The sequence below is a fragment of the Passer domesticus genome, chromosome 28 (genome assembly GCF_036417665.1).
Source record: "Passer domesticus isolate bPasDom1 chromosome 28, bPasDom1.hap1, whole genome shotgun sequence".
Taxonomy (NCBI): domain Eukaryota; kingdom Metazoa; phylum Chordata; class Aves; order Passeriformes; family Passeridae; genus Passer; species Passer domesticus.
The window spans coordinates 2,223,174-2,235,500 of NC_087501.1; the positions used below are offsets into that span (position 1 = coordinate 2,223,174).

The following is a 12,327-nucleotide window of genomic DNA, read 5'->3' on the forward strand; positions in this document are numbered from 1 at the left end:
CACATCTGCCTGGTGCCCCTTTAGCTCATCCCTCTGCCACCAGCTCAGTGCCAGCGTGGGGGCATGCAGCAGCAGGGTGAACAGCAGTGCCACTGCTGCAGCTGGGCTCCCAGAGTGTGTGTGATGGCAGAGGAGCTGGGGGCCACAATCCCAGGAGGCACAGCTGCTGTCTCCACACCACTCACTAGCCCACACCCATCTCCAATGCCATGTTAAATATTTAAAACTGCATTTAGATATTTAAAACCAGATCGAGATATTTATTTGATCCGTGCTTATTCTGTGCCAAGCCCTCCCCTCTACATCTGAGGGGCAGCAAGAGTTTGATACATGAAACCCCAGGGACAAAGCAAGGAGAAATTATTATTGTGAGGCAGCCAGCTCCAGCAGGAAGCCTCAAGCACTCAGGAGTGTGTGTAGAAGGCAGCAGGGTGGGCAGGCAGCCTGCTCCTGCTGGGCACCCTCAGCAGCTTGTGGGGGAATATGAACTCAAGCCCTCCAGCTCTGCCACTTCTGGCAAAGCCTTGTTTCTTCGGAAGAAGAAGCGAGTGTCCTCCTCAGCATCCAGGATTTCACTGAGGGATGACACCACAGGGTCGTGGTCCTTCAGCATCTCGGGGTAGCGACTCTGAGCCCTCTCGGTCCGCAGGGAGCGCCGCACCGGAGTTACAAACTTCAGTTCTGGGCCTTCCAGGAACTCCTTTCCTCTGTGGAGAGAAGTGCAGCCTTGGGTAATATTGAAACAGGGCACCCCTGATGAGGGAATGATGCATCTGACTCCATGGATATCAGAAGGCTAATTAATTATTTCATTATACTATATTATTCTATAATATATTACATTACATCTAAACTGAATCTGCAAGCACTCAGCTCTGCACACAACTGCACTCATCTTGTGACTGTCAGCCACACACACACTCTTGGCCCTGATAGGCCAAGAAAACAAAACACCATCACTCTGGGTACCCAATCTCCGTGTTGCATTCTACTTTTGCACAACCACAGCAAATAAGAATTGTTTTTACTTTCTCTGAGGTTCAGAGAATGTGCATCTTAGAAATCCTTGGGAAGAATTATGCCTTGCTTTTCTCTGTGAAGAGAAATGTGGCCACAGGGTAAATCCTGCAGAGGGCCACTGGCATGGAAGGGTGTGTGCTGCCAGGAGCAGGAGGTTCAGCCTTACCTGGATGCAGATGTAACCTGTAGCTTGACTGAGGGCGGGAGGGAGGTCATGGGCCTCCCCACCAGGCCTGGAGTTGATGCCATGGGTTGCCTCTCAGCTGGACAAGGCGTGGTAGGCTCCCAAGGAATGGGTTCCTCTGCCTTTTCTCCTGGCAGGAAAGGAAAAGGGCAACACAGCTGCAGTGCAGGCTAGGGATCACACAGGGCCAGGACCCTTCCTAGCCCAGGCAGAGTAACAGTGCCCCATTTTTCAGATCAGGATTCCAGACTTTCACAGCACTCCTCAGGAGGGACACGGGTGCTGGGCCAGACTGTGAACAGTGCTGCCTCCTGACAACACCAGGGAGCCCCTGCCTGCCCATGCTCACCAATCCCACAATGCTCAGGTTACCTTCCAGCTGTTGGCCTGCATCCTTCAAAATCTTGAGAGCAGTCTGTCTGAGCTCTTCGACTGGCTGCAGGAAAAGCAGAACATGGGTCAGGGCAGTCTGGCATGGGAATGGAGACCAGAGCTAGAGCTGAATGGGAGGAAAGGCTTTTGCTGCTCAGCCTGTGCTGAGGACAGCAGCAAGAGGCTGCAGTATTCCCCTTTGCCCAGTGGGATCCCTCAGCACCCAGCCCACCCTGCATGGTCACATCCTGCAGCATGGAATGGCACTGGCAGCTCTAAAAGGCTTTTTCACTTTTAATGCTGCTAAACTCATTCCAAATCCTGGCCCCTGGATCTCGAGGAAGCCCTCCAGAGCAGAGGCAGGGAACACAGGGAGGTGGCATGCCCCACTCACCTCAGCCCCAGCACTGACTGCTTCTCTGTACAGCTGCAACACATCAAAGGGGCCGCTCCGGGCCAGCAGCTTGGCTTGGCAGATCCAGAATTTGGCAAATTTCTCTGCCTGGGGCACAAGGGACAGCACTGCTGAGATCTCCTCTGCATGGACACCCTGCAAGGGGAAGGGCAAGGGCCTGAAGAAAGGTGTCCATGGCATGGATGAGTGTGTGCTCCAGGAAGCAGACCATGCCTGACCACAGCTCCCAGCAGTCTCCATGAGGAGGCCTTCAAAAGTCTGGCTTTGCAAGTCTCCTACATAACCATGGCAGATAAAAACCACAATAGTCTTTTTTGACAGGGTACCTCTCTGTTGCAGTTTGAGTGAGGGAAAGCTTCCTCTCCATTCTCCCAATCTAGAGGCAGGCTCCCACCTTCAAGCTCTGGTCTGCCTCTGCATGCATTTGGCCTACCCAAAACTTTATGAAGACTTTTATTTTCCTATGTTTCCCCTCTTGCCACTGAACACTTGTTCCCAACCCCTCTTAGCTACTGGAGGGACATGGCCCTCATCCCCTGGCATGCTTCAGGAGAGGAAAACCTCATTCAAGCAGCTCCTTTCCTATTCTCACCTCCTCAATGAGCTTCAGGCACTCAGTAAATATGCTGTTGATCTTTGCTTGGTAGCGCTGCTCTGGATTCTCTTGCTCCTCTGTTGCCTTGACCTTTCTGCAGGATGGTTTCACTGCCTGCTTCTGGAGCAGCATCATCGGCGGCCGCTTGTAAGTCTTGCCTTTGGCTGCCAACCACTCCTCCAGCTGCTTCCTGTCCAAGGACAGAGAAATCACAGTTACCAGCAGACAGTAACTTGCTGTTTTTCCTTGGAGTCTTCCTTTAGCCACCCTGAAATCCACCTGAACCCAGGTGTCACTTTGCCAAGGCCCATGGTTAAAGAGACAATGGACAGGAAGGACATGAAGGAGGTGGCTTCAGCTGCTTAAAAAGAATCAGTATATCAATCTCAGAAACACACCTGAGCTCTAGACTGGGAAAGGAAATCACTCCCAAGTGTAAGCCTTGAGGCTGAAGCAGGAGAGTGGCCACATGCTTTCCTTCCACTTATTGAACTGGTGGGAGAGAAACCCTGGGTGCCTCCCCACATCATCCCCAACCCTTCTTTTTCAGGGCATCAACCTCCCCACAAACTTTCACTCATAAAAAATTATCTCCATTTTCAGCAGGGTGGTGCTGGCTCCCCCAGAGCTGACACTTACCTACGATCTGCAGCTGATGGGGTCCTTGGAACACGCCCAGCCTGCATGCCACCTGCCTTCAGCAGCTCTGCTTCAGGCTGATCTCTCCTGCTTCTCAAATCATCCTCAGGGACACGAGTTTTGGAGTTGTGTATGCTGTGAGACTGGTGTTGGTGACCTGTCCCTCGGGATGCTGCCGTGTGTCCAGGAGCCACCACCTTCATGTCCTTCCTCTCCATTTTCTCTTTAACCACAGGCCTTGGCCATGGCAAAGTGACTCTGGAGTTCAGGTTGGATTTCAGGTTTGTGGTGCCCTGGGACTTGCCCAAGGTGGAAAATCTCACTGGGGGAGACTGGCTGTGCTTGAGGCTCCCCCCTGGAGCTGTGCCAGGCTGCCTCACAGCAGTGCCTTCTCCTTGCTTTGTCCCTGGGTTTTTATGTGTCATACCAGTAGAAGCAGGAAGGAGCCTAGAGGGCTGCAGTGGTTGAGCTGTGTTACTTGTATTTTGAGACCTTCTTGATTCTGGCAGGGTTTTCCTGAATTTGTCCAGATCTGTCTCTTCCTTAGCCTGGTGGTTGCCCATACTTCCTTTTTGACCCAGAGCAGACCTTGATGTTCCAGATCTTTCTTGCCTGTGGGCCGACACTCTCACCTCCTTCCTGAGACTGTTTTTATTGGAGTGGATAGTTCTGATCAGCTCTGAGGATGTGGAAGCTTGTGGGCCAAGGTTTTCCTTATTGCAGACCAGCCTGTCCTGCAGCCCCACATTCAGGGAGTGCAGAGAGTGGTCATTTCCCACCTGTGGTGCTGCTGCAGTGACAGTCTCCTGTGCAGGCTTCTGGCTCCTTTCTGGATTTAGGTGACCAGAGCTTGAAGGTGGGAGCCTGCCACTAGCCTGTGCAGAAGCAGGAAATGTCACATTGTTCCCTCCTCCTGCTCTCTGGCATGTGTTTGAAGCCTTCTTCAGAGCAGTGTGGCCAGTGTCCTGCACGGATTTGGCTCCAAGCTTGCCATCCTCTTGAGCACCCTCCATCACAGTCCCAAGAACATCCTTGATGCTGTTAACCTAGAAAGAGAAAGCAGCTCTCAGCTCCAAGGAGAATGCAGCTGTCAACAGGACAATAACACAACACCCACCAGGACAGGGGCAAAGGAGCAGTCTCCCAAACTGAAACTCCTAACTAAGCTAAACTCCTGTGAAAAACAGCTGTTGACTCACTGCCAGCTATTTAGCAATCTGTGGTATGTCCCCCATTTGCAGTCAGGAACTCATGACCCTGACATGGGGATGTGGTTTCCAAAGTAAGTTGTCTGAATTGCAGCCAGGATGAAAAATCACTATTACTAAAGTAAATTCTCTTGTGACCCTATAAGCAGTGACCCTGAGTGAGACCTTTCGAGCTCTCTTGGACTGCTGAGAGCTGTGACCAGCATCTCCCACTGAGTGGGGCTTCTCAGAGCCAGCAAACTCTCACATTTAATGATGTCAACAGAGCCTGGGCTGATACCTGTCATTATCTTACTGTAAAACTTCCATATCCTCTCTGTGAGTTTCTCATGGGCATGTAATTAGTACAGCTGCAATTTCTCAGGGGTGAGACTCTCTTCAGTACTGTCTCTCTTCTCCTACAATCCATCTTCCCACAGATATCCCCTTGCCCCAAGGCTCAACCCTTTTGCCTGTTGAAAAGATACAAAGGCGTGGAAGGGGCTCACAGCTGGTCTGTGAGTCAGAAAAAGTTAGTGTCTAGATTGCAAGGCAATATTTGCCATCTATTAGAGGTGTGGCAGTTGTCTTCTGTTAATCGGGAGGTTTTCTTTATCTCTTCCACAAACCAATCCTCCTTCCGGGGAGACATCTGCTATTAATGGGCCATCGAGTGTCACCGCATGACTGTTAAAATTACATCATCCCATTGTGAGATGCTCTGCCCGGAGGGAGGAGCCAAGCATTCCTGCCTGATTTGGTCTGAGATTTTGGGACGGCAGAACAGCCTTTCCACTGGATTCCCAGAGGAACAGCTTCCTCTGGATCTTCAGAGGAAGAGCAGGCCCATCTACACCACCACTACACCCTCCTTCAGGATTCCTGCTCCAGCAGAACCACCCCTGGCACTGCAGGAGGGCTGAGCCACAATTCCAACTGGACTTTTGCAGGATCCCTGCTCCAGCAGAACCACCCTGGCACTGCAGGAGGGCTGAGCCACAATTCCAACTAGACTGCTACCTACACCCTGACTCACAGGGTGTCAGGCTGTATTCTGACTTTGTCAGTGTTGTTTTGTTTTACTGCATTGTGGTGTTTTTTTTTTTTTTAATTTTCTTCCCTAATAAAGAACTGTTATTCCTGCTCCCATATCTTTGCCTGAGAGCCCCCCTTAATTTCAAATTTATAACAATTCAGAGGGAGGGGGGTTACATTTTCCATTTTAGGGGAGGTTTCTAATAGAGAGAAGCCTTTTTAAGTCTGTTTGTTATGCCCATCTCAACAGTGCCACAAAGGCACCACCATGAGTCCTTCACTGAATCCAAGGGGGATTTTTCACAGATATATACCTCCTACAAACTCCTTAGGTCTATGTATGTTTAAGCATGCTAGAGCAAATGTTCCATGAATGTGGCTTTCCTTGGTTCTCAAGTACCTTAGAATTTAAGTCAGGTCTGTTAAGCAAGTTATTAATGCACTGCAGTAAATTCTATATGAATCTTTTGTTAAATTATTTAATTTAACCTATTAATAAAGTGCTGTTAAGTTTAAGCACTGTTGAAACCTTCAGGCCTAAACTGTTGGTCAAGCCCAGTGCTCAGATTGATTTCAGATTTTAACTTGCTTTTTCTCTATCAACTTGGTCATGCTTTCACTTCAATATTAAACCTGCTTTAGCCTTTGCCAGTGATTTTTAAGCAACCATAAAACACTCATTTGTGACAGGGAACCCCATTCTGCCCAGACTCACTGAAAGCATGAAAGACTCAAAAGCTTCCTACTTACACTCTTGAGTTTAGAAACTGGTTCTAAGAGTGTGTTCAGGTGATTAGTCCAGTCCTTTAAAAAGGGTCTGTAAAAGTCCAAAAAGTTATCAGGTTATTTAACAAATAATCAGGTTATTTAACAAATAATCAGGTTATTTATCAGCCATAAGAAAAGCAGAAAGAGTTAGGTATCTAAGCCACTGCTGGTTGTCTCAGACACAGGAGCTTAGGAGTAGCTTTCAGAAATCAAAAACCTGTAGAGGAATGCTACCACATACTTTAATTCTTTTTCTTTTATGTGGCAACAGAAAAGCAACACAAACCATTAACATCCAAGGCTGTCACAAAACTTCCACGGACAACAAAACTAACCAAAATGATTCCTGCAGGCAGCAGGTTTGGAGGCTCCCAAAGTGCCAGAGCCAGGAGCTGAGATGAGGAGGTTTCACAGAGTCTCATAAAACATGCAGAAGAGACACCACCAGCAGCACTCAAACCATTCCTTTGCTCCTGCTGCCAGTAACTACAGGCTGGTGCCAGGGTGCTGTGGGGGCAGAGCCCAAACATTGAGGCCCTGACAGGAGCTGGTTCTTTGTACACAAGCCAGAGAAAGTGGACAGGCCACTGGGGAGAGCCAGCTATACCTCAGACCTTTACATGTCACCTCATCCAAGCCCAACATCCTCCTAACTTACTTGGCACTTGTGCATTTCAGCCTTTCCTTGGCTGCCTGGCAGTTCTGGCTCCTGCGTTGTGCTGCAAAGAGATGACAGGAAATGCAGTGCACACAGGTCTCAGTACTCAGAGAATGGGTTCTCATGACAATCTCTGTTACTCTCAAACACTACATCGCACGCCTCTCGACCTCCCTGCCTGGCAGTGCTGCTCCCACGAAGTCCCTTGCACATGATATTGCCCCACTTCATCTTCCTGACCGCCACAGTGTGATGCCACTCAGCTGTGCACGGCTCGGTTCGCAGAAGGAAAAGCTTCCACTGAGCCCCAAGAGCAGCACGGTACCCCCCAACACACTCCCACACCGCCTTCTCCCAAACCCTGGGCCCGCTTGGTGGGCACCTCCAGCAGGCTCAACACCGTCGGGCACACTGCTCACACTTACCCCTAAGGCCTCAGGAGCCCCTAGGCGACCTCTGGCACCCTCCCCATAGTCCCATCTGTGCCATACCGTCAGGCACACGCTCCCCCTCACGCTCCCTCCCGAGGCCTCAGGAGCCCCCTCAGGAGCCCCCTCAGGCGGCCCCTCCCCACAGGCCCATCTCCAGCCCAGCACTCCCACAGAACCCGGGCCTCCCCGCCCCAGAGGGTCCACAGGGCCTCTCAGCTCCGTTCTCCTCCGCCCCCACGCCCGGTTCCGGGTGCCCTCAGGCCCAGCCCGGGGCTCCCTCACCCGCCGCTCCCGCTCGCTCCATCGCGGCCGCCGCCCGAGCACCGGCGCTCCCCACAACCGCCGCGCCGCCGCTATTGGCCACCGCCTTCTTCAAAGCGACCAATGGGGAGAGCCGAGCGCCGGCCTGGGCGCTGTTATTGGCTGAGCGGGCGGGGGGCGGGGCCAGCCGCGGGGCGGGGCCATCCCCTCAGTGACAGCTTGCCGTGCCGGGCCGGGCCGTGCTGTCAGAAACGGGACACGCTCCCGGGACTACACTGATTTCTGCATTTATTATTAAAAAAAATAGGCCTAAAGCATGAGGGGCTGCGGCACGAGCAGGAGCGTTCCCGTCGAGGGTGCTGCAGCGCCGGCGCTGGGTTTTCTTGAGCAGCAATGTTCCAGGTGGAGCGGCACGGATTCGCTGGGTCAGGTGTCCCCTTTTTGTCACGTTTTTTGTCTGTTTGGATTGGTTTCTTTTTGGATCCTTAATTTGCATGAAGGTTTAAGGCGTTTGGTTGGCCCGTGACAGTTCTGTCCAGGCTGGCTCGTGGTGCACTTCACTGAGGTGTGTTGTGTTATGTTGAGTAATGTATTTCTTATAACTACCCTTTTAACCCCTCTTACAATAAATCAACCAAACTAACAGTACAGGCTTAACAATCTATCAACTGTTTTACAACAGTTTCTAAGCTATTTTTGACAGTGCCATGGCACAGTGTGCGATGCCATGCCATGCCATGCCATGCCATGCCATGCCATGCCATGCCATGCCATGCCATGCCATGCCACTCATTGTCCTGCTGCACTCTGGCCCACCGTGCCATGTGCTGGCCACAGCTGGGGCAGAGGGGACAGTTTCAGGCAGCTGCTGGGGATCCACCACGCGATGCCCACCTCAGTCACCTCTCAGCTGTGGTGTGGGCATGGAGACAGAGTGGTGGAGGGTCCTGCATGGGTCAGGGTGGTCCCTGGGCTGTGGGGTGGCCCCCCACGCCCTGGAATTTCACCCAAAAAGCAGCCAAAGCAGAAGGATTTTTCCCATCCATAACCCCATCCCCTGTGAGCAATGAGCTGAGCAATGCTGTTCTAGAAAACTTTTTATTTCCACCTCCATCCACGTACAAGTAAAAAGCACAAATAAATAAGGGGGCACAATAAATAAGCACCCAAGCAATGGGCAGACCCAATAAATAAATAAATACAGACTGGGATGGCTCGAGCCCATGGGGCCCAGAGCTGCTATTTCACATGAAATAGATGCGGGGGTCGTGTCCCGGGGGGGTTGTACTTAGTACATACAGCCTGAAAACCGGTGACTGCCGGTTGGGTTGGTGCAGGGCGGCTCCTCAGCGCCCGCTCAGCTCGTAGGTGGCGATGTTCACCTGGTCGGGGGTGTTGGTGATGCCCACGGGCTGCCGGGGCTGCAGCGATGTGCACACGAACCAGCCGGGGAAGGCGGCCGACTCGAAGCGGGTGGTGCCCTCCGCTGGGCTGTCCAGGCGGTAGAAGATGAAGCGGGTCAGCTCCACGCTCTCGATGTCCCTCCTGATGTCAGCTTCCTACAGCCAGAGGGGGTGAAGTGGTGGGCAAGGAGGAATGGAGCCCCCAGCCCCACAGAGGACAGGCTGGTGGGACGCCCCTCCTGTGGTGAATGCTCTAAGTGTGAGGACACGAGGCTTGACTCCATTTTTCTGATTTATTATATTATATTAAAATACTACATTACAACTATACTAAAAGAACAGAGAGAGAGAACAGATCAGAAGGCTACAGAGAACAAGAATAGAATAGAATGCATAACAAAATCTTGTGAATGCTCACAGCCTCAACACAAGTGGCTGTGATTAGTCACTAATTAAAAACAACCCGCATAAACCAATAAAAAATACACCTATTACATTCCACAACAACAAACAGTTGTTATTATTAAAATTAAAAGTTATTATTTACATTTCTTTCCTAAAGCTCTCAGCTCTTCAAAACAGGAAAAATCCTAACAGAGGATTTTTCATAAAATATCATAACTACACCCCCCTGCTCACCTCCAGCTGCAGCACGGGCTTGGTGCCACTCATCACACATGACATGTAGAGCTGGTAGCCCTTGATGCCCAATGCCACTGGCATCTTTCCAGACCCTGGAGCACCCTGAGACGACCGAGGACGGTACAGAGCAATGTTGAGCTTCACTGCAGAGAAAAGGGACAGGTAAATGGGCGGTCCTGGGTTTGTGGGGTGGTCCAGGGTTTGGGGACAGGCACATTGGGATGGCAGCATATTCTCTCTCTCACCTTTCTGTCCAGCAGAGGGTCCCTGCAGGTGCAGGGCCACCAGCTGGGTGGGTGACTCCAGCACGAAGCACTTGTGGTCGATGTCCAGGATGTCGAAGGACTGGGAGCGAGTGTAGCGGAAAACGGGCGCCCTGCTGCAAGTGCCTCTGATGTGCTGGAAGGAGACTGGCTCTGTGGGGGAGCGACACAGTCAGGAGGACGCTGCCCCCAGGTCCAAGAGTGTCCCCCAAAAATATCCTCTGGCTGGGGTGCCACCCCTGACATCAGCCTCATACCGAAAATATCGTCCAAGAAGCTGCCGAGGTCGCTGTCAGCAAAGTCCTGGCGGGTCGGCTGCTTTTGGAGCTTGGTCACAGCAACCACCAGCACAGCAACCTGGCGGAAGGTCCTGGAGAGGGGTCCTTTTGTCACCGTCACCTGGATGTCCACCCCAGGCGATGTCCCCTCCAGATCCAGCCGGGGCTTCTGGGGAAGAAAGGGGATGTAGGGTGAGAGCCTGGCTTCCATGCGGCACGGACCCCGGCACTCCCAGCACTACAGCGTTACCTTCTGCGGGCACAGACAGCTGGGGCCATACAACGTCTCTTCGTTCAGGCTGAAAGGCAAAAGGAGATGGTGAAGTCAAGTCAGGGTCAGCAATGCAGCATCACATCCCCAAAGTCCTCTCCAGCATGTCTGTTCTTACCTGCTGCTCTCCAGTGTGTCCAAATCGGGGACGAATGCCATTGCCGCCACTGACTGCAGAGTCCTGGGCAGAGACTTCACAGCACCTGCAAACTTCTGAGGCTTGGCTGCCTGCTCCTGCCTGGCCTGCAGTGCTGCTTGGCTGCTCTCTAAGCCTGGCCTCAGCGTAGCTGGTTTTTAAGAGCCTCGAGAAGGAAGCACCGTCAGAGTGGGATTTCCAGGTTTCGTAATGCCCGGATTTGCCCAATTCCTCTGTTGAGACTGCAGGGCTGGGGGGGGGGTTAGTTTCCCCCAGGCAGTGCAGTGGGGAGGCAGAGCATGGAGCAGAGCAGGGAATACTCCAGAAATGGGGCAGAAGGATGCTCCAGGACTGGTGTGTGGGGCAGAGAGCACAGGGGATGTTTGGGGTTGCTGTGTGGGGCCTGTGACCACGTGCCAGTCTGACGTTTGGTTGACCCAGCAGGGAGTTGGACAGGGAGCCAGCTGTGACCCCAGCCCCAAAGCCAGCCCCAGCCCAGCTGCGGTGACACCCATCATTGTCAGGGCCATGGGTGCCCGGAAGTGGCCAGTGGTGCAAGCGCTGCCACTCCACCATTTCCCCACAGCTTCCTCCCGTACTGCCCAGCCCCTGGTGCCACGGCCAGCTCTGCCTCCTCTGTCACCCCTCTTGTCCCCCCTGCCCCAACACCAGTGGGTGCAGAACCCTGCTGTCCGCTCAGTTTCTTGTGCCCCACCGTGGGGACACGGCCTTCAGAGACACGGCCTTTAGGGGCTCTCCTCATCCTCATCCTCATCCTCATCCTCATCCTCATCCTCATCCTCATCCTCATCCTCATCCTCACGTCCACCCGGCGTGCCGGAGATTGCACCACGCCGGGAGGGCCGGGGGATGTGCGTGGCTGGGCTTGCGTGGACTCGGGCTGTCGGGGTGTTTTCCTGGCACCCGTTTCACTTCCTGAAAGTGCCACCCAGCCCTGCACAGCTGCTGTGGCCGGACTGGCACCACCATGACTCACTGGCAGGAAACTGCCAGAAAGAACAGAGTTCCCAGAGCACCTCCTGTGCCCTGCTGGGCATCCGCTGGCTGTCACACATGGCAGGACACCCCAAAACCCACAGCAAGGGGTTCTCCACGACACAGTGGAGATCCTAAGGCCATGGCAGAGGCCCCCAGGCCACGGTCAGGGTCCTGAAGCCATGGTGAGAGTCACTAAGCCACAATGAGGGCTGAGAGCCGTGAACCACAGTGGGTGTCCCCAGGCTACACAAGGTGTCCAGGTCGCGGTGACAGTTCCCCGGCCATGGTAGGGTCCCCAGGCCATGGTGACAGTCTCCTGGCCATGGCAGGGTCCCCAGGCTGTACAAAGCGTCCAGGGGGCAGTGACAGTCCCCCGACCATGGCAGGGTTCCAAGGCCGCGGTGACAGTTCCCAGGCCATGGCAGGGTCCCCAGCCCACACAAAGTGTCCAGGCCGCGGTGAGAGTTCCCTGGTCTTGGTGAAGTCTCCAGGCCATGGTCAGAGCTCCCCGGCCATGGCAGGGTCCCCAGGCTGTACAAGGTCCCCAGGCCATGGTCAGAGTCCCCAGACTGTGGTGACAGTCCCCAGGCCATGGTGGGGTCCCCAGGCCATGGTCAGAGTCCCCAGGCTGTGGTCAGAGCCCTCCGGCCATGGTCAGAGTCCCCAAACTCCGGTGACAATCCTCCGGCCATGGTGAGGCCCCCAGGCCTCTCCTGCGCCACAGCCTTGCCAGGCCCCGCCCACAGCGACACTCCAGACTGCGCAGGCGC

General features: G+C 53.5%; 2 protein-coding genes across 3 annotated transcripts; both read right to left on the reverse strand.

Annotated features, from left to right (window-relative positions):
• Positions 1-231: 231 nt before the first annotated feature.
• On the reverse strand, positions 232-7,657 carry CKAP2L (cytoskeleton associated protein 2 like). Of its 2 annotated transcripts, none has more exons than XM_064400241.1 (9): positions 7,587-7,657; positions 6,874-6,934; positions 6,198-6,264; positions 3,226-4,271; positions 2,584-2,776; positions 1,971-2,126; positions 1,577-1,640; positions 1,187-1,331; positions 232-707 (listed from the first exon to the last, which is right to left on the reverse strand). In XM_064400241.1, exons 1-9 carry the CDS (start codon positions 7,606-7,608, stop codon positions 464-466), a joined length of 1,998 nt encoding a protein of 665 aa, XP_064256311.1. In that variant the 5' UTR covers positions 7,609-7,657; the 3' UTR covers positions 232-463. The 2 variants fall into 2 exon arrangements, with proteins under 2 accessions (XP_064256311.1, XP_064256310.1); XM_064400240.1 differs by having other exon boundaries at positions 1,187-1,334.
• Positions 7,658-8,654: 997 nt separating this feature from the next.
• LOC135287141 (interleukin-1 beta-like) lies at positions 8,655-11,322 on the reverse strand. The gene is made up of 6 exons (XM_064400480.1): positions 10,541-11,322; positions 10,402-10,450; positions 10,131-10,320; positions 9,856-10,026; positions 9,608-9,753; positions 8,655-9,124 (listed from the first exon to the last, which is right to left on the reverse strand). Exons 1-6 carry the CDS (start codon positions 10,579-10,581, stop codon positions 8,912-8,914), a joined length of 810 nt encoding a protein of 269 aa, XP_064256550.1. The 5' UTR covers positions 10,582-11,322; the 3' UTR covers positions 8,655-8,911.
• Between the last annotated feature and the right edge of the window lie 1,005 nt (positions 11,323-12,327).